Raw genomic sequence first — 24,845 nt, forward strand, 5'->3', positions numbered from 1 at the left:
CCTCTATTCTAGGAGATTTCATATTAAAACTGGAAAATTCAGTTAAGTCTTTCCTCCTGTGTTAGAGAACTATTCCCCTCCCCAGAATTATCTTGTTAGTAAGGATTTCACAGCAAACCCACAATCATAGTGATGAGTTTCTCCACCAGTCGGGATTTCATACCTGCAGCAATTTATTGCCATACACAGGCTCTTGATACACTACTCTATAAGGAAACAGAAATGTAATGTTTTCAATGCAAAAATGAAATAAATAAAAGAGAATGCATAAGTCAGACAAATTCCAGAGCAATTCATTTACAAGTTTGCTTCTCTCTTACTTCAAGACTTGGGACTGACCCACCAAGCTGAAAGGGGCACTGGGCATGGACAAACATTTTTAGTTGCAAATCTCTGCAATGGAGAGTATCAAGGTGGAGATGGGGATCAAACCACTTTGTGTTATAACTTGTGTTTATTTCTAAAGAAGAAAAAAAGATAATTTCATGGCTTCTTGCCTCTTAAAGCATATCCCAACAGTCCAAATTAACTATTTCAAATTTATCTGTTTATCTCATGATTGGAATTTTCTGGAATATCTAAGGATTTAACATGAATGCCTAATTATTGAAGTAGTTAAGAAAACAGCACAGTAGCAACCATAACTGCATAAATGCATTTACTTGTTAAATTAATTTCAACTCACAGCAAAGTTGCAGTTCATGAATTCATGAATTACATTGAAGCTACGATAGCTACTTCTAAGACTTTCAGACTAGAGAACTGTGAGTATATATGATTGTGTGTGCGTGTGTATAAACTAGTGTTAATATACATATCAAAATGCTATCATTTCATACAAATCTAGCACTGGCAAGGAAGGTCTCTGTAGAATCCCTGTATGGACTAGGATGCAGTTTTTGGATGTAAGAGTCACTCATGGGCAAGATTAATCGTCCATGTGAGTGGTCACAGTTTGAAACAAAATTCTCCAGTTCCAGGGCAGACACTGAGATGGCTGAACATTTGAAGAGACTGAAGGACGTACCCTATAAAGGCGTGTGTATGCTTTTTCCTACATAGCCTGCCTTTCCAGTTTAAATTTCCTTCCTTATGTTAAAAGTCTAAGCTTATGGAGCGATGCCCGATAACATTCGTGTTCCTCTCTCTTCTCCTTTCTCTCCTAGTTCACTGCTTATTTGAATATTTCCAGTACAAACATTATTCTCAGTGGTCTACCCACCCCATTATGCTCTCACTTCTCTCCCTCTTCCTTTCCCGTCTTTCACTGTAGCTTTCAAATTTTGCTCAACTAGAGCAATGACTTGAGTTTGTGGGCTCAGGGCTTAAGCATTAAACTCAGTAGTCAAATCTTGTGGGCTCAAGGCCCAGTGTCAGTGAAGATTTTTGGACAAATTATTTTCTTTTCTGGAACAAAGAGTTTCCTGTTGGCCACACGTGGTGGCTGACACCTGTAATCCCAGCACTTTGGGAGGCCAAGGCAGGTGGATCACTTGAGGTCAGAAGTTCGAGACCAGCCTGGCCAACATGGTGAAACCCCGTCTCTACTAAGAATCCAAAAATTAGCCAGGTGTCATGGCGCATGCATGTAGTCTCAGCTATCTGGGAGGCTGAGGCAGGAGAATCGCCTGAACCTAGGAGGCAGAGGTTGCAGTGAGCTGAGATCATGACACTGCATTCCACCCTGGGTGATACAGGGAGTCTGTTTCCAAAAAAAGTTTCTCTTCTGGAACAACAACAAAAAAGAGGTAAGATTCCTTGTTTCAAGGGCTGCGGTGAGGAGAGATGAGGTAATAAAAGTAAAACACTCAACATCTTGTCTCTCCCATTGCACACACAGCATTCGCCTGATTTCTTGGTGGACTGAGGTCTCCACTATGGTGACTGGGGATGGCAAGTCAAATGCCAATCCTCAGCCACCTCACGCTGAAAACAAGGTCTCAGGAAGAAAGACTAGGGGTTTTTATTTAAAGAATTCCTACTTTCCAGCTTTACATGTTCCCAAAGCTACTGACACATCTCATTCCTGAGTTTAAACATCAGTGAAATGAGGATACCTCTTTGTTTTAAAACATGTGGGTGGCAGAGTGACATGAATTCAGCAATAATTGTGTTTAGCCATGGTGTTAACCAGAAACTTGTTATGCAGAATTTATGAATGGCATAAAAATGCACTGGAATCTCAAGACATATTTGCTAGGTGACCCTCACGGTTGCGCCTAATGTTAGGACTCTTAGGATGTTCTTAATAAAAAGGAACGTGGTTAACATTTATATTCTATATCCTCTCATTCTTTCCCTCTTCTCTTCCCATTGTCAAACACCCCACTATGTTATTCCAGTTTCTATCCATTTGTCAATTCTTAACAGTTCATTATTTCTTTCTCTCCCTCTTTTCATTTGTAATCTTAATAGTTATTTTTTGATCAAATGCTATACTTTTTGATCTCTCCAAGAGAAGGTCAACCAAGAAATGTCTTGGTTGAGTTAAGCAATGCTTGTTTTCCACTCCTTGGTCAACTTCTCACCTCATAAAATCTTTAGCTTCAGGGGTCAGGCGTGGTGGGTCATACCTGTAATCCCAGCACTTTGGGAGGCCAAGGCAGGTGGATCTCTTGAGGTCAGGAGTTTGAGACCAGCCTGGCCAACATGGCAAAACCCCATCTCTACTAAAATACATGGATTAGCTGGGCATGGTGGTGGGTACCTGTAATCCCAGTTACTCAGGAGGCTGAGGTTGAAGAGTCGCTTGAACCCTGGAGGTGGAGGTTGCAAGTGAGCTGAGATCATGCTACTGCGCTCCAGCCTGGGTGACAGAGCGAGATTCCACCTCAAAAAAAATCTATAGCTTCACTTCTAAGTATGAGAGACTCTATAGGTCTAAGAACCTTAGTCTTGCACTGCAAGTCTGTTTGTATAAACTCTACCATTTAGTTTGCTTAACTTGATCCACTTTTAATTAAAACGAATTTATTTAAAGGTGTACCACTAAGCAATAATAGTGAACATATCAAAAGATTTGATACGTTTCATTATGAATATTCCTATCTTTTTATACAAAAGTGTGTGTGTGTGTGTGTGTGTGTGTGTGTTCTGTTCTGTTCTCAGGTAGAAGGGACACAGATAAAGATCATTCCTATCCTCCTTTCTCAGACAACCCCCACGTCCTCTCCGATGAGTAGCCAACCACACTGTGCCTGAACCTCTCCACTGGGGCTAGAGGCAGTGGGTTTCCTGCAGGGCTCATCTCCTAAACAGGAGGAAGGCTTTGTCTTTGCCCTCTGTCCAAACGAGCTGTCCTGGTTTTTTCCCTTCGTGTCTGGCATTTCATAACAAGTCTACTCTCTTCGGCAATTTCAGGACATCTGTGATCATCTGTCCCTCTCCGTTCAATCCTCTTTCCTCTGAAAACTTTCAGAAGGAGGTCATTTGAGAGAGGAGGCTGTGGCTTGCCAGTTACAGGGATCATGCACGTCTTTCGATGACTATGTGCTTTGGCAGAACTAAAAAATGCCCGACGGCTCCAACCTCAGGTGATAGGCATGGAAAGACCTTGAAGAACAAAGGACAGGGGAAGGGGGAGAGCAGGGTACCTACAAAAGCCTAGTAGTTCTGGGATGCAAGCCGTTGAGTTGTTGGCCTGCTGTGATATACTGCCAGGCTGGAGAACGTCTTGAGCAGGAAGAATCTGGCAGCACCCTCCTTTGTCTTCCTTAGCAGTGACTGAGGCTAGAAACTAACTACTCAATAAAATTAAAAAGAAGAGGTTTATGGCTTGGTGCGCTGGCTCATGCCTGTAATCCTAGCACTTTGGGAGACCGAGGCGGATGGATCACTTGAGGTCAGGAGTTCGAGACCACCCTGGCCAACATGGCGAAATCCTGTCTCTACTAAAAATAAAAAATCAGCCAGTGGTGGTGGTAAGCGCCTGTAATCCCAGCTACTCGGGAAGCTGAGGCAGGAGAATTGCTTCCAGGGGGCAGAGGTTGCAGACAGCTGAGATCGCAGCACTGCACTCCAGCCTGGGCGACACAGTGAGACTGTCTAAAAAATACAGTAATAACAAAAAGAGGTTTAAATCTATTAGAGGTATCTGATGTGTCTAACATATATCCCGGGGCCGCTCAGAATTGCCCTAAACCTATATATTGTGTACTGTTTTTAACAAGATTGAAGGAGTAAGCCAAAATCTTTCTTTAAAGTAGAACCTCATATGACTTTCTAAGAATCTGTTTAACCATCATCTCTTTTAAAAACGAAGCTTGGGGATATTTCCACTCATCAGAACATGCTGGTATCTCAAGGGAGGTAGAGTAGTGCCTTTAAAAAGCACATTCAAGATTATGACATATTTCTAGCTAGGATGAATCTTGTTCTGTATATTCTGTGGTGCAGAACATATTTATATTTCTTAAACTTACGGTCATCGAAGACCTTTTGTTCTGCTGCTGAGCTGGGCAGTGGCGCAGGCTAGTTTCCTACTGTCCAATATACACACAGACACACACCAGCAGCAATATGTTAAAGTCATCATCTGACAAAGCAAGATATTCAGGAAGGTCTACAAGATTGTAGAGACTGTTAGAGACAGGACAGAAACGTGCTGGGTAAACAAATCTCTAAATTCATATTGCAGGAACTTTTTCTGCCACCTGATTGCATATGTGATACTTCCCCACTGGAAAATCTTATTGTCGTCATAATATAAAGAGTGGGGAAAATAATTTCTGGCTGGGGGTCATGGCCTGAAAAGTCAGAAAAGGGGCAGTTTTATGAATGAACATATCAGACAACTTAGGACGGGAAGAAACTCTGTCCTGTGAAGCTCACCCTCATGCTTCCCGAGCTGCATCACTGCACCCAGTGGGCTTGGCCCAAACATGATGAATGTGTGAGAGACAAAAATCTCCTAAAGGAACTAGAAAAGCACAAAGGGACACTTCTGTGGCTTTCTTCCCTGCATAAATTTTCTTTTTCCTCTCTAGTCAAGTGGTTGGCATATTTCCTTCTTCTAACTTTGTTTTTTCTCTATTTGCATTGCTCTGTGGATTTTCTGATGCAGTGATATGCCCCAACGATACAGACACACACTCGCACTCACTTAAATGAGTCCCTTCTTTTTCCTTATTTGTGGGAGCTCCACAGACCCTGCCTTCAGGCAGCCTCTCCTTCTTGCTACTCAAGAATCTGAGGCCAGGAAGACACCAATTTGACATCTGCATAAGACACCACACATTAATGATTCAATAAATTATTGTCAGTTTGAAGAAACTGAGGCAAGAAGAGGTGGACACTCACTAAATGATTGTGAAATATTTTTAACTAAACTCAGGAAAATCTGCATTTTTTTTTCTTGGGTAGGTGTTGCTGGAGATAGTTTTCATTTTGGTGGATTTTTTAAAAAAGCATTTCTCTATCCCTTGTCTATTCCCTTTCATTTCTAAAGCCCTAAATTCTGCGATGCCAACTACCATTCTGGCTCCTTCCATCGGCAATAATCTACCCATGGGCTGCATGAAGTCGAGAGCCAGGACTGGTGATTGGGTTTAGCAGGTGCCTGAGGATATGAATGGGCTTCAAACTGCTCAGCCCCAGCCTGCCTCATAATTTAAAATCTGAAAGTCTGAAAAAAGACGACATGAGACGGAAAAGCTTAAGTTCCACAAAAAAGAAGAAAATTGATTGATCACTGAGTGAATTAGGACATATGGGTTCTCACTCATTTTATTATGGGGGAAAAAATACTAACCCACAGATTATAGCAAATATACTTGATGCAATAGTAGAACTCAACTAAGTCTGTCATTGATGGAGATAAATACTATATCTCAAAATTGTAATGATTTGAAATTCAAAAGGAATAAAATAATCAGTGCCTTATTCATCTTTTAGTACATGATATCAATTTCATCAGAAACAGGATTTTTCTGCTATCCAGTTTATAAAACAAATACAATCCCATTGACTGAGGTCTTTTGTAATAAAAATTGTGATTTAGGGAGTATCTCCCAACACTGCCTACTTATTCAAAATTGTGTTTACTCCAAGTCATGTTCATAACGTCAATGTTCGTATCATAATGTCAGCGAATAACTACCTCTAGATGAACATAGTTAAGTTTAATTCTTGTTTCCATAATGAGAAATAGCCTACTCTTTTCTAAAAGTAAACTTAGAGTGTTACTATTTAGCAAGCAATTTTAAGTCAGGTCACTGGGCGAAATGGAATAAAAGGTTAAAGAAAATGGGGGCTCGATGTTCAATTTGACATTTATTTTGTTTAGAGAATTAGGAGATGTTTAGGGCTAAACTTGTCCATGTCTAGAGAGAGAAAGAGTGTTTCTAAGGCTACTGTGATATTTTAGGGAAAACATCAAAAATATCAGCCATGAAAATATCTTTTAACCCTCTGCAGCTGGTAACTACAGCTGTTATCCTAAATATTAAACTAAAAACGAAGAACATATTGAGAACTTCAGAGACAATTTCTTTGTGGGTGAAGCGGGGTCTTTAGCTGCTATGAAAGAAATGCCACCTTTTTGGGGGAATTGCATTTATTCTGAAGTTGATCAAGGGGTTAATTCCACCCCAGTAAACAGCCAGTGATGTCTGCCATGAGCTCAGGAGCAGAAGGCTTTCTGTCCTGCAAGACAAACCACTGAATTATTTCCTACAGACCAAGGAGAGAAACTCAACTACACCAAGTAGAGAAGTTCACAGCAAACTTGTAAAAAGAATGACTCCAGGAGGAAACGGGGACGGCATGCACGTGAATGAATACTTACATAAATGTCTGCACCATAAAATCCATCCTGGTAAACAACACTGCAAGGGTGCACACACAAAGAGAAACATCCATATTAGTGCATTTCCCATGCAGACACACCAACCCCTGCACTGGCGAGGTTAGTCTGGTCACAAGATCCAAAACACAGGAACCGAGGATCGTTTTCACATTGATTAAGGAGGTTGGAGACAACGGCAGTTGAGCAAACCGAGAAAATTAGCCCGGGCTTTGGTGTTGGCCCAGAATGAGGATGTGGTGGTGGCAGTGTGCTAGGTCCCAAACTTCCCACTCTCTCAGGAGTGGGTACAGAAATGCACGACTTTGAAATGCAAAGAGGACTGAGATTTATTTTAAGTGGCCCAGACAGCCATGAGCATCTTAACAGGTCAGAGTTGGCAATCAAACCACATAACCCCCTACCCCACAGAACGAAAACCCAAAATATCTATTTAAAAATAGGATTGTAAAGGTCGAGACACAGACTGCAGCATTTTCAATACGGGCTAGAGCTGAATGGCCTTAGGTGAGCTGGACAACACAAAGGGTTTCAAAAATTTTCTCCTACATTCTTTCACATTGTATTATATTTGGTAATTCCACCTGCATTGTTTTATGGTAAATGGAGAATATCTCTAATTGTATGTGGGTGAGCATGGGTACGTGTGCAAGAATGGGTTTTGTGTGCAGACATGTCTTCATGTGTACAAGTGCATTGTGTGCATATTCGTCTATGTGTGTTAATATGGAAAAGTGTAGGAATGCATGTTTGTATTTGTCTATAGTGTATACATGTATGTAAGCATGTATATATGCATGTGTATACTTATTTATATGTATTTGTGTGCTTATATGTACAAGGGTATATACATGTGAATATCTGTGTGTTCACATAAATTATATCTAGAGTAAACAAAGTCCCACACCTTGATTGAACAAGCCCAATCTGATAGCAGCTCTCTGATGGCCACCCATATAGTGACCATCCCAGAAAGAAGAGACTTCAGAGGGCTGGGGACAGGGGTTAGGGGATGATTCCCCAGAAGCTTTTTGGTATACTTTGAGTAAAACAACCAGGAAAACAAGCTCTTAGCTACGTGGTCGTGAGAAACTGATTATATTTCCTAAGCGTGAACATGAGTTTAACGAGAATCGTATGTAGCCTTCACAGGTTTTTGTAAGGATCATAAGGCATCTTGCATATGAAACTGTTTCTAAATGCCTGTTTTCAAAAGGATCGTAGTTATTTACAATCTTCCCCGATATCTTCCCATGATGTTTCTGGATGACTTATGATTCCGGCAAAGGACCAGTGAGCCCCACCATTGAATGAGGCTGAGGTTCGAATAGAAACACAACTTTAATACCAAATGATTCCACTAGGTTTCTGTAGCAGAGTGAACCCACATGTTAAGCAAAGCATACTGAGCCAGGGGAAGGCATTTTACAACACACACACACACACACACACACACAGCACTGACACACACACGCAGCTGTGACACTGGTTTGCTGGAGAACACTCTAGTGTGCTTCTTAGAGTATTTTGGAGTCGATTGGCTAAACTCCAAGTACCACTGTCCTTAAAAATGTGGCAGAGATTTCACACACTAAGGAGGTTGGTAGGAATAGCTTTCAGCTGTTGTTCATATTTGATCCGGGAGGGCTACAGTTCACAAGAGCGCTTGTGAAGTGGCATAAAGCCCTAATCCAAGATGCTGAGGTGTGCAGCATCCTGAGCTATGCTTTGAATTCTTTTTTCAACATTTCCAACATAGAGAATGTTGGCTGGGGGGTCAGAAGGCAGAGTCACCCTCTGCCAACAGGACTTGGAACAGGTCTGATGAAAGAGAGGGAGCAACAGATATTTAGTTTGGGTCCCAAACCACAGGACTGATCACTTAGCCATATCAAAACAGCTCCATCCCATTCTTTCATGCTGCCATGCCCTTGCGCGTGCAATGCCTCGTGCTGGCAATGCACTTTATTCCAGTATCCTCATCCAAAAGCAGTGAGGTGACCATTCAAGAGCCAAGTTAGATGGGAAGCACATGGGCATTTGAGTCAAATTGCAGCATCCTCAATCAACAGCTCAGTGCCTTTGGACATATTACTTGAGATATCTGAACCTCACTTACTCGTCTGTTAAAAAGGGAAAATAGGTAAGTGCCTACCTCAAAGAAGGGTTTCATAAGATAATGCTTGCAAAGGGATGGGTGGCATCATCCTTAACACTGTAACTCTAACAAGGTCACCACGTCTGAGACCCGGTGCCCACCTGCAGCTGGGTGACTTTTCCCATTATGAACACCAGCATCATTTTTCAGACTCTTATCTGAGTCACTCGTCAGTTTCTGCCTCACATTAAAGGTCTGTGTGCATGTGACTCATCGCACCTTAAAAGCTACACCCCACGGCTTAACTAACATTCTATCTCAATTCCTGACACACTGCTTGTTACCTAGAAGATGGACAATAACTGGGTGAATAGGGCTCATGTTTTAGACGGAAGGGTGGGCATGAGAAGGTGGCAGAAGGAGATTGAGTCGTTGCTTTACCAACTCCAGGTCGAATTCAGTAATGGGTCGGGAGGACTCTCAGGTTTGTCTCTGATTTGGCTATTCAGTATCAGTGGCTGTTGTGAATGGAGGAGAAATACGATTAGCAGACTTGAACCTGAATTGGGAGACCAGGGCAAGAGACTAGACAGAAAGTAGTCTAGAAGTAAACAGTATATTTTTTACCAAATATGAAACATATACCTTTAAATATGGGAAATAATGACTTCTAAAGATCTCAACGGTGGAACCTCGTCTGTCTCTGATCTTCTATAAATGATGGAGAGAAGAACTGAGCCCAGGTCTTGGAGGCTGTTCCAACGGGGCACATGGCATGGGTGTGGGCCAAGAGTGGGGTTCTTTGATACGGCTGAGGCTGAGCTCTGGCCAAGAAACTGATCCCTTCTTTCATTAAGACAAGTTGTTATGCACCATGGCCAGTTTTGTGCCTCCATCTCAAGCCTATTTGTACCAACATTGCCCAGAGGTAAGGAAAGAACATGCCGTGATGTTTGCTCTTAGGAGTCTCTCCTCAGTAGGGTAACCTGATTGCCATGCTTTGTCCTCCACTGTGGGCTACGGAAACTTACTTGGGGGATGCTGACATCCTACACTGATGAGACATTGAACCAAAGAAGAACTAGTCTAACTTTCTCATTGTGAAAAGCTCAAACAAGCCAAATACGTACTATTTCTCTGACTGAAAGGTTTCCTGTACCCCAACTACTATGCCAAGGCATGGAGACTGAAGAAGCAAGCCCCCTCAGTAAACCTGCCCTCCCAGAGTGTATAGGAAGTGGGACACACAGTCAGAAATTATGCATAAAACTGTAGAATCACAGCTGGGATAAGTGCTGCAGGAGAGAACAACAGAGGTGCCCTGAATGTGGAACGCAAGGAGGCAGGGCCAGCAGCAGAGATGAGAGAGGCTGAGCAAATGGCACAGAAACCTCAAAGCCTTGGCTCGGTAGAGAGGAGTGAAGAGCTGTCAAGGCAAAGGGTGGTGGGGCGAGGGTCCTGCAAGGCAAGACCTATGGCTGGAAGACCCATGGTCTGGCTTCTTGCAGGGCTAGGGGGAAAGATACAAGCATTAGGGTCTAAATATGGTGGCTTCACAGCGAAAAGACGATTGTAGCTGCCATTATAAACCCCATCACGAAGGGATTATTTGTTTTCAAAGTGCACATGTATTGGAGAGAAATGGAAAGGATGAGTGATCTTTTTTTTTTTTTTTTTTTGAGACGGAGTCTCGCTCTGTCCCCCAGGCTGGAGTGCAATGGCGGGATCTCCGCTCACTGCAAGCTCCGCCCCCTGGGTTCACGCCATTCTCCTGCCTCAGCCTCCCAAGTAGCTGGGACTACAGGCGCCCGCCACCACGCCCTGCTAATTTTTTGTATATTTAGTAGAGACGGGGTTTCACCGTGTTAGCCAGGATGGTCTCGATCTCCTGACCTCGTGATCCACCCGCCTCGGCCTCCCAAGGTGCTAGGATTACAGGCTTGAGCCACCGTGCCCGGGCAAGTGATCTATCTTTAGGATAACTCTAAACGATGTGTAAGCAACGTAGTCATCCTCACTGGCAGTGTGTGAAATAAAGCCATGTAATGGGAAGCCAATTTTACCAAAACATTGTTTTTCTCCCTAACAGTAACAGCACGAGCACCATTACTCCCATTACTCACATTTGTAGAACACTTACCATGGATCAGTCCCTAGTCTAGACATTCTGTGCTCATGATCCCACTCCGTCCTTAGCATACCCCTATGAGATGGATAATATGATCATCGCCTCTTTAGACATGCAGAAACTGAAAGAGAGCTGAGTATTGTCTGAAATGGGATTTGAGCCCAGGGAGTCTGGCTCCACGGTGCAGCCAACAGGTTCTGATTCAATAGATCTGGGTGACAGCATCTAAGAGCTTACATTTCTAACAAGTTAATCGATGATGCTGATGCTATTGGTCCCAGGAATATGAGAATCATTGCTCTATGCAACACCATCCTCCAAGTGTTATTTTACTTTACATTTGAGACAAAACTGAAGGTCAGCCTCCTAGGTCATATACTGATGGAGGAGCTGGTTACAGGAAAGTTCTCATCACAAAGCCTCATGCTAGTTTCAAAAATGTATCCAAAATAATTTTTAAAGCCTCATCAAACAGCTGCACTTAAAATATATGTAGGGAAAGAGGCACAGGGATCCATGTCTGCGGTGCAGCTATAGATAAATTAACCACAGAACAGTTAGGAGAGAAGGGAGTTACCATCGTGAACTAAACAGGTGCAGTCCTATTTCAATGCAGAGACGGTCCGTCTAGCCATGCAGAGGTAATTGTATTGTTTGTCAATCACATTGGGACTCAATATGCTTTTGCAAGGACATAATGCAAATGCACATCTTCTTTTCTTAGAAAAGTAATACCAGTAGTTAAATATTTGAATGCAAGCAGGGAGTGATTGCACTATAGAAAATTAGTTTACTTTAAAAAAAAGTATAAAATGCCCAAACTATACAATCTGCTCACCAGCCACAAGTATATTCTTATAGAAAAGGCTGTTTACAATTGTTCTACCCTGAGGGCCCTTCCAACTAGAAAATAAACTTCTTAATGTGTTCAAATACCGCTATTTTTTAATGGATATTGGGGGGGATCAGAAACTCGCTGGCATTTGTATAGAATTTGGGTGTGTGTGTCCTGTTTGTACGTATTTTTCTAGAGAATTTTTAATCAGATTATTAAAGGCATCTGTGAAAATGTCTTTTCACATTCTCCCCTCCAAAAAAAGGCTTTAAAGACCACTTATTCGTGATGTTTGTCTATAAATTCATGCTATTAAGAGGCTGTTTGGGTTACATTTTAAAACTAGCAAAAAAGAAGTCACACTTTATAAAGAATTCTGCAAAGGAAGCTTGTCCAACCCGCAGCCCATAGGCTGCATGTGGCCCAGGACAGCTTTGAATGCAGCCCCAACACAAATTCATTAACTTTCTTAAAACATTATGAGATTCTTTTTTTTCTTTTTTTGCTCATCAGCTGTAGTTAGTGTATGTGTATTTTATGTGTGGCCCAAGTCAATTCTTTCAGTGTGTCCCAGGGAAACCAAAAGGTTGGACGCCCCTGTGTGTAAAGTATTCTGAGAATGGGTAATGATGACTTTTGTTCCTAGTATTTATACTAAATACAGTTCCTAGGCATCAGATAATACAGGTTGGGGATTTAGATATTTAGAAGATAAAACCAGAAAGCATGGCTGATCTGTACACAAAAAGATACACCCATAGTCCCAGAGACTGCTGTTGGAGGCTTTTTTAAGACTTAACATGAAAACATTTCCAAAGGATCTATTTGTTCTGCCACTGGCCAGCTTTAAGTTTTCTACTGGGATACTGCTTTATCTTTCCTATACCCCAAATAGTATAGAGTCTTCTGAAATACTTCTCAAGGTAACTCTGGGAAGTTTACACAGATGTATAACAATTACCTGAGAAAGGGCAGAAAATCTTGCTCAGAGATACCTAGAGAATAAGACCAAAAGCCTACAGCTGATACTAGATGCTTAGGCTTAGAATAATAATAAAAACACGGCCAGGGGGCAGTGGCACATGCCTGTAATCTCAGCACTTTGGGAGGCCGAGGTGGGTACATCACTTGAGGTCAGGAGTTTGAGACCAGCCTGGCCAATATTGATGAAACCCTGTCTCTACTAAAAATACAAAAATTAGCTGGGTGTGGTGGCATGTGCCTGTAATCCCAGCTACCCAGGAGGCTGAAGACAGGAGAATTGCTTGAACCCAGGAGGAGGAGGTTGCAGCGAGCAGAGATTGTACCACTGCAGTTCAGCCTGGGTGACAGAGCAAGACTCCATCTCAAAAATAACTCATGTGATGCTCCATTAGAGCACCCCATTGCATTCCATGAAATATGCATGGTACATAATAGGTACTCATGGAGTTCCTCTCTGAGGCGGGGGATTGGGATTTAGCTGCTGTTTTTTAACAACAAAGATACTAAGTCTATAGGGTTTGTCTCCAAAGCCTCCACTTGCTGTCTTGATGCATAGATAATCAGCTTGTGAGCTCCCTGAACAGCAATTACCTGATGGGTAATTCCTCCCAAATGTGAGTCATAGGAAGCTAGACTGGGCATTGTGGCTTCTCAATCAAATTGAATCCAGGATCAAACGCAAAGAGAAATAAGGAAAACTCTACTCGGCTCTGTGACTGTTCCCTACTCAATATTGTATTTTCAATCTACATATTCCATAAGCAAAATGCCTCAACCATTTCTGTGGCTTGAAGGAAATGGAGGTCTGTGAAAGTGCAAGTGCCCCCTAGCAAAGATAAATAATGCATAGAGGGAGAGACATGGGATCTTCTTGTGTACTCAAGCAAAAGGGGATTGTTGAGAAAGAAGACCATGGGTGGTGAGTAAAGTCGCTAAGTTCATCAACCTGGAGAACAGTAGGTACAGTTCACTGAATGCATGTCACAGGATGGACCAAGTTGTCACCTTACGTGGATTTCCCTACTTTACCCTCTATCAACTCTACGGGGGCAGATACATCCCCCACTCTCGCTTAAGGATACTGTGTCTATAGATGTTAAGTAAGCTATCCAAGCCAGTATGGGTAGAATACTGGGGCCCAGTCTTATTTACCTTAAATCCAGTGTCTTCCTAGGACTGTAAAATTCCATAGACTATGTAGACATTACTTTCTAAGTTGATTACTTTCCAGTTGATGTTGGCAATCAATGGGGAGTTGGTTGGTTTGGTAAAGAGTTTTCCACTTGTACCTATGATCCCACCATGGTCCACAACGGTCCCTACCCCTGGAGGAACCATCATGTGTTAATGTCCGAAGAGGGTTTCTACTTAGGCATGTGAGACAAAATAGGGCCTCTTCATAACCTATGTTCTTCAGCTGCATGGAAGGGCTTCAGAAAATATCAAGACATGGAAGGAAAAGGCAAATTAATAAAAAGGAAATGGATGAATGGCTAGGCGCGGTGGCTCACGCCTATAATCCCAGCACTTTGGGAGGCTCAGGTGGGAGGATCCCCTGAGGTCAGGAGTTGAAGACCAGCCTGGCCAACATGGTGAAACCCCATCTCTATTAAAAATGCAAAAATTAGCCAGGTGTGGTGGCGGGCACCTGTAATCCCAGCTACTTAGGAGGCTGAGGTGGGAGAATCACTTGGACTCAGGAGGTGGAGGTTGCAGTGAGTTGAGATCGCGCCATTGCACTCAAGCCTGGGTGACAGAGTGAGACTCCATCTCGAAACAATTTTTTTTTAAAAGGAAATGGATGTAGGGCATCCTTAGGGACTCTACTCGTGTGACTATCTTTATGTTGGATACCTCCAAGGGTCACCCAAGCTTCCACAAAGGTAGCCATGGAGATCCTAAAGGATATTTTCTTCAATCTCCCAGGATGAAAAAAATGTGGAAGCCATGCATGGACCTAGGACACCTTTTTGACTGGTATTTTAGTAACAATATAGATTCATATTGGATACTTCGGGAAGAACAGATTAAGGTTGGCAGATATGCCTTCAGTTGGTGACAGTGGAAACAAATTCTTAAATGTAGTTTGTTAGGCTATGTCTTAGAAAAGATGGAGATTGTTGGGGCTGTGGGTGGAGGAGGGGTCACAGGATAGGATTTCACTGTGGCAATTTAGGAAATGTTTGGACTTACATATATCCCATATTTCTTCTCTTCTGGGATGACTTCTGTAAACACCCAAGCTGGGCTAAGGACCTTTCCCTGGTGTTCACAAAATACCCTCTTGTATCACTTATCACATTTATTGAAATTGTTGGCTTGTATGTCACTCCCTGCCCCAACCGGAAGAAATACCTCTCAAGGTGCCATTTGTCTCTTTAGCACACAACAGTGCCTAAAACATGATAGGTGTGAGTCACAGGGTCATAGGGTGAGCTGAACTGGGCTGGGGTAAAGACGTCAGTCCGATGTTAGAAGTTTTCCTCCAAAGGACTTTAGAGATAAAAGGCTACAGGAAATCCACTCTCTGGACCACCTGAATCCTGATGATGTTACTTTCTGAAAACAAGTATTTCCAACCTCTTTGCTACTTGCTTTCCCTGAACACAAGACAGGGGTCCTTGCTCTTCCAGCCAACTCCTGCCCCGTGTCCCACTCTGCTCTCTTCCTTTCCAAGAGGAACCATCCCACTGCCATCTCCTGCAGCCTAATCTGTTTATTCCAGAGGAAAAGGAAACCTTTAAGATGTTGGGCTCGAAGTTTTTCATTCTGTGCCAATTCATTCCCGGAAGTTTGTAATCCAGTGAAACACCCAAGCAACCAGATGAATTTCCTTCTTTTTCACCAGTACCTTGCTCTAATAGATTGTTGCAGACATGAATGCTTGCAATCTTAGTCCTGCTGGGTCTCCTACTTCTCTGCTGAGAATTTCATCTTGCTTCCACGTATGGCTTTAGAATTCCAGCCATACTATTATCAGCGAGGAGGCATAATCCACCATTATAACCAAACTGATCACAGATATTGCTGGAATATTAAAATTAATTTTCATCCCAAGTAGTTACAAACACATTGTTTCATCATTTGGAAACGCCTGTGTCTATCCCTGGTGAAACATGGCATTAATTAGTTATGCATGGTTATTCCCAGCAAAGAGCATGTTCATTGTAAGTTAGCTAGTTTTGATTTTACAGCAGGTGTGTTATTCTGAGATGCTTATAAATTGTTCATGTGAGGATAAGCCATATAATTTTCCTCTATTACTTCTTTTGCTGTTTAATATAGTAGTGAGATACTGATGGTAGATATACCAAAACACTTCAACTGCCATGTACTGAGAACAATTTTCAAACGAATGTGGTATAAGTGCAATTTTGCATTTATAGCGTACGAATCTTGCTTTAGTAATTACATGAGCCCAAAGGTAACTTGGGATTTTCTTTTTCCTTCATAACTCATTACATGATCTTGGGAATAACAAATCTTTATTTTTACATTTCTGGCTCCATAAAATGGGCTCATTGCTGTGATACCAGAGATAAAAATTATACTATCAACAATTCCTTATATTGCATGGTCACATAAAAGGCTTGAGACATGCAAATACATTTGACAGGCATTAGGGAGAATTTATAGCCAGTTCATTCTTGGTTTGTTACTATCCACCGTCTTTTCAGTTAAAATATGTGTATGTATAGAGAGAGCTCTTGTTTTGTCCAAGAAGCTCAAAGTTGACCCAATTCTAATGACTACACAAGAAATTTGATGGACATTGTCTTACTACTTTTCCTTAATTTTCCCTTCTCTGATGGTTTTACCTACTGTTTTCTTTTTACCATTAACTTTATTGCGTTTATTTTTGAAACATTTCAAACGCTATGCTTTAGAATGAATACGTAATGAAAAAAAGTGTTTCCTTTTGTCATAATAGATGATCTAGGCTAATGTAGGTTTTCTGAAAGATTTACAAGCAACAGAGCTATAAAAAGGGCATTTAACCCTTTTCACACAGTCTTAAATGCAGCCATATTTTCTTCTACACACCAGAAAGCCAGTCACTGGCCAGGGAAGCCTCGTGCCAGACTTTCTGGGGATCGTTGAATTTAACATAGAGCAGGGTTTCTCAGCTGCAGCGTGACTGACTGTGAGCCTGATAATTCTTTCTTGTTGGGGGCTGTCAAACAACATCCCTAGACTCTACCCAATAGAGGACATAGCATCTCTCCATTCCTGTTGTGACAATCAAAAATGTCTCTAGGCCTTGCAAATGTCCCCTGGTCTAGGACCACTGCCTTGGAGGCATCCCTTTCTCCCTGGCTGCAGAGGTGCAAGAATATTCTAGCAGGAGCCTTAAAAGAGGGACGGAGGGACTAGCACTTCAAGACTGCCACCAAACACACCAGTATCATTTTTTTTCTTTTGCTGAGCATTCACACCATTCCTTGACATTCGCCTGGCAATATCAAAGTCTGTGCACAGAAGGACCAAATTGGCAATGGGAAACAAACTAATTTGCATTGTCCCCACAGAGGAGAAAGGAAGGCAAATGCCATTTTGGAAAATGCAACTACAACGCATCTTAACTCCAATTTCATTAATTCTTGTATGTTTGCATGTGACTCGACACCTAATTTTCCCTTTGCAGGCAAAGGTTCGTGAACCTTGAAGCCAAGATATCCCTGGGGAGGGGAGCAAGACCACCCAGTGATTTTTATGTATGAAAACCTCACGTCTTTCTGTGGAGGCATTCAAGGGGCAAATGTGGTCCAACCTCCTTAATAACCAGATGTTTGCAATCATGAGAAATACATCTTTGGCTGTAACCATTTCTCTGTTCTCCAGCATTCAGTCTCAAAGAGAATTTACATAACAACATGTGACATGTAGAATGCTTAAACGCACCAACCATGACAGGACAGATTACACTCATTTTTCAATACTCTTAGCAAGGTGCTCCACTGCAGGTGCGCGCCGGGCTGCATGCTGGGGGCGGTTCTGGGGGTGGCGGAGGGGGAATCAAGAGCATCATGCGCTCGCAAACAGCTCCGTGCCTCTGGGGAGGGAGGGCTGGTGCAGGGAGGCCCACCCAGGAGGCTGCCCCACTTACCCGCCGTAGGCCGGGATCGGGGGCGGGGGCGCCGCGGCCCTGAAGGTGTTGTACACGGTGCGACCGCGGCCTCGCAGGTGCGCCCCTCGGTAGGCAGCCGCGGCGGTGGCTGCTGGATACGGGAAGCCTGGCACTGCGGGGCAAGAGGAGAGAGAGAGCACAGGCTGTCAGATGCACACCCTGCTGTGGAGGGAACTGCCCCGGGAACCCTTGTCCCTGCACAGGGTCCCAGCAGGACCCCCGCCCGCTTCCCGGAGTCAGGAGGTTAAAAAGCAGAGAGCAGCATGGTGGCCAGGGTGGGACTCCAGAGAGGATGCGTAGTTAAAACAGTGGGCCCTTTGCCCAGGAGAATATGGTGACTGACAAACATTTGCAAAGAATGCTAAATAGTGGGAGAAAAGCTCACTGCATGAGTATTCAACTAATGAACTTATTTGAGACAGGGACCGGCTCTGTCACCCAGGCTGGAATGCAGTGGTGCAATGACAGCTCACCGCACCTTCGACTTCCAGGGCTCAAGTGATCCTCCTACGTCAGCCTCCCAAGTAGCTGGGACCACAGATAGGAGCGTGCTACCACACCTGGCTAATTTTTTAATGTTCTGTAGAGATGGGGATCTACCTGTGTTGACCCAGCTGGTCTTGAAGTCCTGGGTTCAAGCAGTCCTCCTGTCTCCACCTCCCAAAGTGCTGAGATTACAGCTACGGACCAACCACGCCCAACCCACAAACATACTTTTAAAAGGGCAGATTGCAAGATGTGTGATGTCTTATCAATCATATACCTATGTATATATGTACAGGTGTATTTGCATGCAAAATACATGTATGTGAATATGCATGTGGACATGTGTATGAATGTGTGCATGTATACATATATGTACATATGCTGATATGAACATATTTATATACACATTTACACAACTTTCCACATGCTAGCAATCTCTGGGGCCAAACTGCATGAGTGTTTTTTATTCGTAACTTTCCCCCATCCTATTTTTCCACAGTTTCCTTCATGTACGGATATCACTTGTTAAAACTTCTAATTGAAGTATTTCCACTGACACATGTATGTGCTATGAGTGCACAAACCACACATGCCATGAGAAACAGCTTATTACCAACATCTCATAAGCCTGCTAAACTCTTGTGCGGCATTTAAAGGCAAAGGCAACCACCATGATTACAAATATGGGAGAAGTCTGGGACCTCGACCCTTAAAAAGAGAATGTGGGGGGCTGGGTGCAGTGGCTCATGCCTGTAATCCCAGCACTTTGGGAGGCTGAGGCAGGTGGATCACGAGGTCAGGAGTTTGACACCAGCCTGGCCAATATGGTGAAACTCCATCTCTACTAAAAATACAAAAATCGGTCAGGCGTGGTGGCGCATGCCTGTAATTCCAGCTACTTGGGAGGCTGAGGCAGGATAATTGCTTGAACCTGGGAGGTGGAGGTTGCACTGAGCTGAGATGGCACCACTGAATTCCAGCCTGAGTGACAGAGCAAGACTCTGTCTCAAATAAGAAGAAGAATGTGGGCAGCGATATCTTCCCTTGGGTAGAATTCTCTGAGCAGGAGGAGGTGAGGAGGAGTTAGGAAGGGGAATTAAGCCTGATGATTACCCCAGCTCCCTGATAACTACTGCTGTTTCCTCTATCTGGGATGCCCTTCCTCCCCTCTCATGCAAATCCTAATCATCAGGGCCCATGGGGCCAGGAAACCACTTTTGCCTTTAAGTTCAGTTGGCTTCTCTGACTCTCCCAGTGCTCTGACCACACTGACCACACTTGTCCCATCTCACTAAGTAGCAGGCAATGTTTCCCAAACTGTGTCCACAGGGCATGCCTGATGGTTACCCCAGTCCCCTGATAACCAACGCTGTTTCCTCTGCCTGGGATGCCCTTCCCCCTTCTCATGCAAATCCTAACTCATCAGGGCCCATAGAGTCCGCAAACCACTTTTCCTTCAAGCTCAGTTCGCTTCTCTAACCCTCCCAGTGCTTTCACCATACTCACTACGCTTGTCCCATCTCACTAAGCAGCAGGCATTATTTCCCAAACTGTGTCCACAGAGAATGCTTTTCTGAAAAAATGCATGTGGGAAGTCCCTGTCCCAGGAGAGCCACAGTAAAGGCTCAAAAGGCCCACCATGAAGGAAGCGCTCTTAGTTAACCCAGCACAACCAACTCCTTTTCCAGGCTTTCTGCAGAAGAGCAAACCTCTCACGGGGCAGGGGTTGTAGTTCATTTCATGTTAAAGTTGTCTCCACCCTCTATCCAAACTGCCAAGAAGAGCTTGTCCCCTTCCCACTATCAGCTTCAGAGTAGAAGCGTTCCACCTTATGTCTTCCCATTATTCAGAGTCCTTTCCACACACACTGATGCATGGACCCAGGTGAGGGTTGAAGAAGGAGCAAAAGGCAAAAGAATTGGAAGGAAAAAATGTGCATGAGAAGTGTCACTGGAGGCCCTGGCTGCTACCAAGGAGGTTGGACGGGGGACCACGTAGTGCACTTAGAACTCCAAGAATTACACCTACACCCATAGATAGGGTATGTTTGTACCTACACGGTGGGTGATGGGAGCGGGTGGGGTTTGCCACAGAAGCCATTCCACATTACTCTTGCAATTATGAAGGCCCAAATAAAACCCCCGAACCCGACCAAAGTGAAGACCAACTGGCTATTGTCTGGAATTCTGTGTGTTCTTAAAGGTCCCACAGCCGTCCTGTTCTATGGGTTCTATGGATTCTACTGCATTTTTCTATCACAATGCGGGTAAAATATGAGGATTGCAGAACCCAGAATGATTCCGTCTTTCTATTTGTATCTGAGAAGACCATAAGGGTTACTTTTAACTTTTTTATTCTTGCTAAAGACAGATTCTGCCATTTTATTTAACTTTTTTTGCCAGCTCCTAGCACCTGAGTTTCCTGTATCGCGTGGCAACTGCTATGCTTGAAACTGCAGAGAGGTGTGGGGTCTTAATGGGGAACATGAGTAAATCCTAATATCGTAAAACCCAGAAGTAATGAGAGATGAGACACATGCTTCATGACTGGGGAGACAATGAGTGGGAATGGCTTTGACTCCAAATCTGTCTTGCCACAGTTCAACTATTAAGTTTTCAGAGGAACACCCTGGATTTTGAAATAAAGAAAATGAAAGATTCACAATCTGGCAGAGCAGCTGGCTGCCTGTGTGAGGAAACACGGTAATTATGCTGACCCATTCATTATCACTGGCTATGGAGCCGAGTGAGCCAGACAAGCTCCCTCTCAGCCACAGGCAGGTTTTACAATAATTCTTGGAGGATTTAGATGTTGAGATATAACACGAAACAGAAGCTTGGCAAGAGAGAGACAGGGGAGCACGTGCTGTTAAGAGCGTAGAGCCAGGATTCCATTTTGTACCCTCTTTGTTACAGGGAGAAAATGGATTTCCTGATGCAGGATATTTATAAGTCTTCCTAGGAGGTTCTTTGGTCTCTCCCAAGCAGGGCACATTGGGGGACTTCTTATTTTGTGAAGGGAACACAGGAAGGACTGCAAATCAATTCCTGGCTTAAATAGTGCCTTCCTGGAAGGCCAGGTACCCTTGGCAAAAAAAAAAAAAAGTTCTACAGATCATGCTTTGGGCCAGAGGCTTCATGGAGAAAGGGCCGGAGGATTCAAGTGTCCTGGGTGGGTGGTATTTTCAGTGATCTCTTTCTTGTTAATCTAGGGCTGGCCAAGGGGCCCTTTTGGTGAAATCTCTATTTAGAAAAATGCTCGTCGATCACATTCCTTTCTTACATTCCTTCCTTTCTCCTTATACTTGCTCCTTTCTTTTTTATTCCTTCCTTCCTCCTCCCATCCTTTTTTCTTCCTTCCTTTTGTCTTTCCTCTTTCCTATCTTTCCCTCCCTCTTTCTTCCTTTTGTCTTCCCTCCTTCCTCTCCTTCCTTCCTCTTTTTCCTTATTTCCCTCCCTCTTCTTCTTCTCCGTCTTCTTCCTCTCTTCTCTCTTCATTTCTTTATTAATTCCTGCCTTCATTACAATCCTTCCTTTCAATCATTTTGGAACTTTTTTCTACAGAGGGCTGCCCTGTTCCTCCCCGGGTTCATGTAAAAATCATTAGCTTGAGTCACAAAAATGAAGGAGAAGGACGCTTACTGGTACGTGCATGCAAGCTGCGTAAGGGTGGTGATCTCCATGTTCTGCTCATCAATTAGGATGAGTAACTGGTACCAGGCAGGTATCAGGTACCTAATACTGTGCCTGGGCACCCTGTCAGTGGTTAACCAATGTTTATCTTCCTTCTGGGAGAGTACAGCCACCACCTCTTCACTGTCCACCTTCTATAACACTGTCCACCTTCTATAACACTGTCCTGTGTACAAAGTGACCTGCCCAGAATTTGCAGATAAACAGCATGCAAGCCACACAACCGTTAGAGGTGTTTGAACCAGAGTGACTCCATCTTCAGTGAGGGCTAGGAAAAATGAGGCCAAGACCTGCTGGACTACATTCCCAGAAAGTTAGGTATTCCTGGCCTCTAGATGTTTGTGGTTAAGGAAACAGATTGATTATGTTTACTAAACAGACCCAGACTTGGGGAGTGTCCTGATATCCCAATATCTTGCGAACAGAAGCATTCCTAAATTTGCTTTAAAGATAATACTGATTCTTGCAAAATATAGTAATTAAGACAATTAATCCTTTATCACAAACTCTTGTAGCAGAGCACATTTCCCCATGACTTTATTTTTTTTTTATCCTATATAAACAAGTATTATACCTAGGGGTGGACACGCTCCTCCTCTTACTTTTGGGAACAGTAGGTCTATGGAGTAGCTGTACTTTCCCCATTTTACTTTGTTTATAAGCTTGCTTTTGCTTTGCACTGTGGACTCGCCCTGAATTCTTTTTTGCACAAGATACGAGAATCCTCTCTTGGTGTCTGGATAGAAACCCCTTTCCTGTAACACAACTGAAACTTAGTCACAATCCCTAGAAAGATAATTTCCACTTCTACCCTTGTACATGTTTCATCGTCTTGGAAAAAGTAACCAGATTTTGAATGAGTATGATTTCAATCAAGCAAGGGGAGGCTGCTTGGACCAAGTTTGTTGCACTTGGAATTATCAGAGCCCTCAATTCATTTAAATTCTCCTCGATGGCAGCACACTATCAGGATTTAAAATTGTTTCTTGTTCAGGGGAAAAGCAGGACTCCACTTTTGGCCCCAGACAGGTAACACCTATTAAAAGGTCTTCATCACATCTCTCCCTTCCATATAGCCCCAGACAATGCTCTCTGACAACCCAGCAACAATAGTCCCTGAATAAAATAATTGTGTGCCACCAGGAACAACAGAAAATAACAATCTTGATAATGCCAAACTCGTCTGACTTGTAGCTGTGCCTTCTGTGTTTCTTCCCATCTTTATTAGAAGAATTTTCCTAGTCAGGCACGGTGGCTCACACCTGTAATCCCAACACTTTGGGAGGCCAAGGTGGGCAGATCACAAGGTCAAGAGATCAAGATGATCCTGGCAAACATGATGAAACCCCGTCTCTACTAAAAATACAAAAATTAACTGGGTGTGGTGGCATTGCACCTCTAGTCCCAGCTACTCGGGAGGCTGAGGCAGGAGAATCGCTTCAACCCAGGAGAGGTGGAGGTTGCAGTGAGCACAGATCGCGCCACTGCACTCCAGCCTGGGTGACAGAGCAAGACTCAGTCTCAATAATAAGAAGAAATAAGAATTTTTTCCTTGATGGTTGGTTTAGGGACAACATGGCTTCTTCGCATGCCACTAACACAAATAATCCATTTCAAGGGCAAAATACACACATGCACACACACAACTGTTTGTCACACTTCCTTTAAAAAACCCAGCACAGCGTGGAAGAATGGATGCTTCTATTACTTGCCTACAGGTGTGGTGGTCTGTAGGGTTCTGGAACATGGTGAAATATGTATTTGAGATAATTACCTGGACAGATGATTCAGACACAAATTAAACAAGACTAAAACTGTTTTTTGACCACATACAGAACCTCTTACATGTTTACTTTGAGGTATGGCACTTATGTTTTGTTGAGTGAGAGTTATGTCACCTATCCTAGTTTAGATGTCTGGATCCAGACATGCCAAATACCCTAGTTTAGAAGTCTAGATCCAGTAAGTGGGCAATGAATGACTATTTAATAAAGCCAACGCAAAATGCCCAATGGAAACTCACAATGTTCTCTCCATTTCTAGAATATGAAATAAAATGTTTAAATCAATGTTAAAAGTCAAATATCGCCCTATCCAATATTTGTAAATGCCTCTTTGTTAATTAAAAAAAATGTTTGGGGAAAAAGACACCAAACAATGGTCATCTCTAAACCCCAACACTGGAAGTTTGCTTTTTTTTTTTCCTAGTTCAATTTCAAGTTAACTCACACGTAAGCAGATCATCAATAAGGAACAATGGAAAGGATACAGGTTGATTTGTGGATATAGTATAAATCCTTAGTTTTTGGCATGAGAGAAACAAGAAAACCCATAGGCTCATTATACTGAAGAGATTCCTCTGAAGCCTTATCCAACATGAATCAAAGAGAAAAATCTGGTATCACTACAACACAAATTGGATTCAGCTCATAAGCTAAAAATGAATTTCTCTCAAAACAGGGCAAGAGCTTTCAGAGAAAATACCAATTGAGCATCTTGTTGACACATCAGCATTTCCAGCCCACCCACTCTCACCCTTCAGCTAGATTTGTATACAGAGCATATTTTGGGGGAGGTTAGTAGAGTAACCATCTCAGTTCTTGGGAATAAGAAGTTCTGTCCCATGAAACTCGATGAAATGGAAGCTTTAGGGATGTAACAGGAGGCACGCTGTGGTGGTGCTCAAGTATCA

At 43.1% G+C, this 24,845-nt stretch overlaps 1 protein-coding gene across 14 annotated transcripts in view; it reads right to left on the reverse strand.

Moving 5' to 3' along the window:
- Positions 1 to 24,845, reverse strand: part of RBFOX1 (RNA binding fox-1 homolog 1) — a 2,489,097-nt gene that overhangs the window by 41,032 nt on the left and 2,423,220 nt on the right. For all 14 annotated transcript variants that reach the window (XM_030799104.1, XM_030799108.1, XM_030799109.1 and 11 more), the window contains 2 exons: positions 17,955 to 18,087; positions 6,785 to 6,824 (listed from right to left, as the gene is read on the reverse strand). In XM_030799104.1, the coding sequence (XP_030654964.1) occupies positions 6,785 to 6,824; positions 17,955 to 18,087 (173 nt within the window). The remainder of the gene's footprint in view (positions 1 to 6,784; positions 6,825 to 17,954; positions 18,088 to 24,845) is intronic.

The sequence above is a fragment of the Nomascus leucogenys genome, chromosome 18, assembly GCF_006542625.1.
Source record: "Nomascus leucogenys isolate Asia chromosome 18, Asia_NLE_v1, whole genome shotgun sequence".
Taxonomy (NCBI): Eukaryota; Metazoa; Chordata; class Mammalia; order Primates; family Hylobatidae; genus Nomascus; species Nomascus leucogenys.